The sequence below is a fragment of the Rattus norvegicus genome, chromosome 10 (assembly GCF_021556685.1).
Source record: "Rattus norvegicus strain SHRSP/BbbUtx chromosome 10, alternate assembly SHRSP_T2T, whole genome shotgun sequence".
NCBI lineage: Eukaryota > Metazoa > Chordata > Mammalia > Rodentia > Muridae > Rattus > Rattus norvegicus.
In genome coordinates, this window is record NC_141543.1 from 2,611,645 (window position 1) to 2,613,029 (window position 1,385).

The 1,385-nt window shown below is 47.4% G+C and overlaps 1 protein-coding gene across 1 annotated transcript; it reads left to right on the forward strand.

Moving 5' to 3' along the window:
- The first annotated feature begins 402 nt into the window (after positions 1-402).
- LOC148002722 (endogenous retrovirus group K member 10 Gag polyprotein-like) lies at positions 403-1,140 on the forward strand. The gene has a single exon (XM_087574830.1). The coding sequence runs from the start codon at positions 403-405 to the stop codon at positions 1,138-1,140; it is 738 nt and encodes a 245-aa protein (XP_087430956.1).
- The last annotated feature ends 245 nt before the right edge of the window (positions 1,141-1,385 follow it).

Sequence of the window (1,385 nt, forward strand, 5' to 3'; positions counted from 1 at the left end):
GTCAGGGAAAAGACTTATGGAACTAATAAACCCCTTGTTTAGAAAGACCCCCTCAAAGATGAACCTTTGGATGATGGTTCATTGGATGATGACGATGACCTCTCCCCAGGGGATTGGGATGATCTAGAAGAGGAGGCAGCTAGATATCACCATGATGATGATCTGGTCTTTACAGTGAAAAAGGGATCCAAGGGATCTAAAGCACTCCCAATACCAGCCGCTCACAGAAAACTACTACCTCCAGTGGGTTTCGCAGGGGCCATGGCTCAAGCTAGGGAGCAAGGTGACACTTCCTTCGTTTTCCCAGTGGTCTATACAGGAGACAGTGATGATGAAGATTCCCCCACATGAGAACCATTACCCCTAAAAACATTAAAGGAATTACAAGCTGCCATACGAACCATGGGGCCTTCGGCACCCTACACTATACAGATAGTGGACATGGTGGCCAGCCAATGGTTAACTCCGCATGACTGGCACCAGACTGCCAAAGCAACTCTCTCCCCGGGGGATTATATCCTCTGGAGGACAGAATATGAAGACAAGAGCAAAGAAACTGTACAAAAATCCTCAGGAAAAAGGGGGCCCGAGGTAACTTTAGAGATGATGCTGGGGACAGGAGCATTTGTTGCCCCTGCTTCTCAGGTAAAAATACCCAAGTTTATCCTAAAAGAGGTTACTACCAACGCTGTTTTGGCCTGGAGAGCAATCCCGCCTCCTGGGTCAAAAAAGACTGTCTTGGCAGGAATAAAACAAGGAAATGAGGAATCTTATGAGACCTTTGTCTCTAGACTGGAGGAAGCTATCCACAGAATGATGCCCCCAGGAGAAGGGGCTAAAATGCTCTTAAAGCAATTGGCATGGGAAAATGCTAATTCACTATGCCAGGATCTTATAAGATCAGTGAGAAAAACGGGAAGTATACAGGACTATGTCAAGGCCTGCATAGATGCCTCTCCTACAGTGGTACAGGGGATGGCCTATGCTGCTGCCATGAGAGGACAGAAGTACGAAGCCTTTGTTAAACAAACATATGGAGGAAACAATGCTAGGGACAACTCTGGCCCCACTTGTTACTCATGTGGAGAAGTGGGACATTTAAAAAAAGATTACGGGGTTGGGGATTTAGCTCAGTGGTAGAGCGCTTGCCTAGGAAGCGCAAGGCCCTGGGTTCGGTCCCCAGCTCCCCCCCAAAAAAAAAAAGATTACAAAAGAGGTCAAGGGGAGGGCAAACGCCCCCCTCCTGGCCTGTGCCCGCGCTACAAGAAGGGCAGGCATTGGAAAAGTGAGTGTAGATCAAAGTATGACAAGGATAGAAATTTGATTACAGATAAAAAGGAAGAAGAAACAAAAAACTAGATGAGGGGCAGCCTCTCAGCCCCATA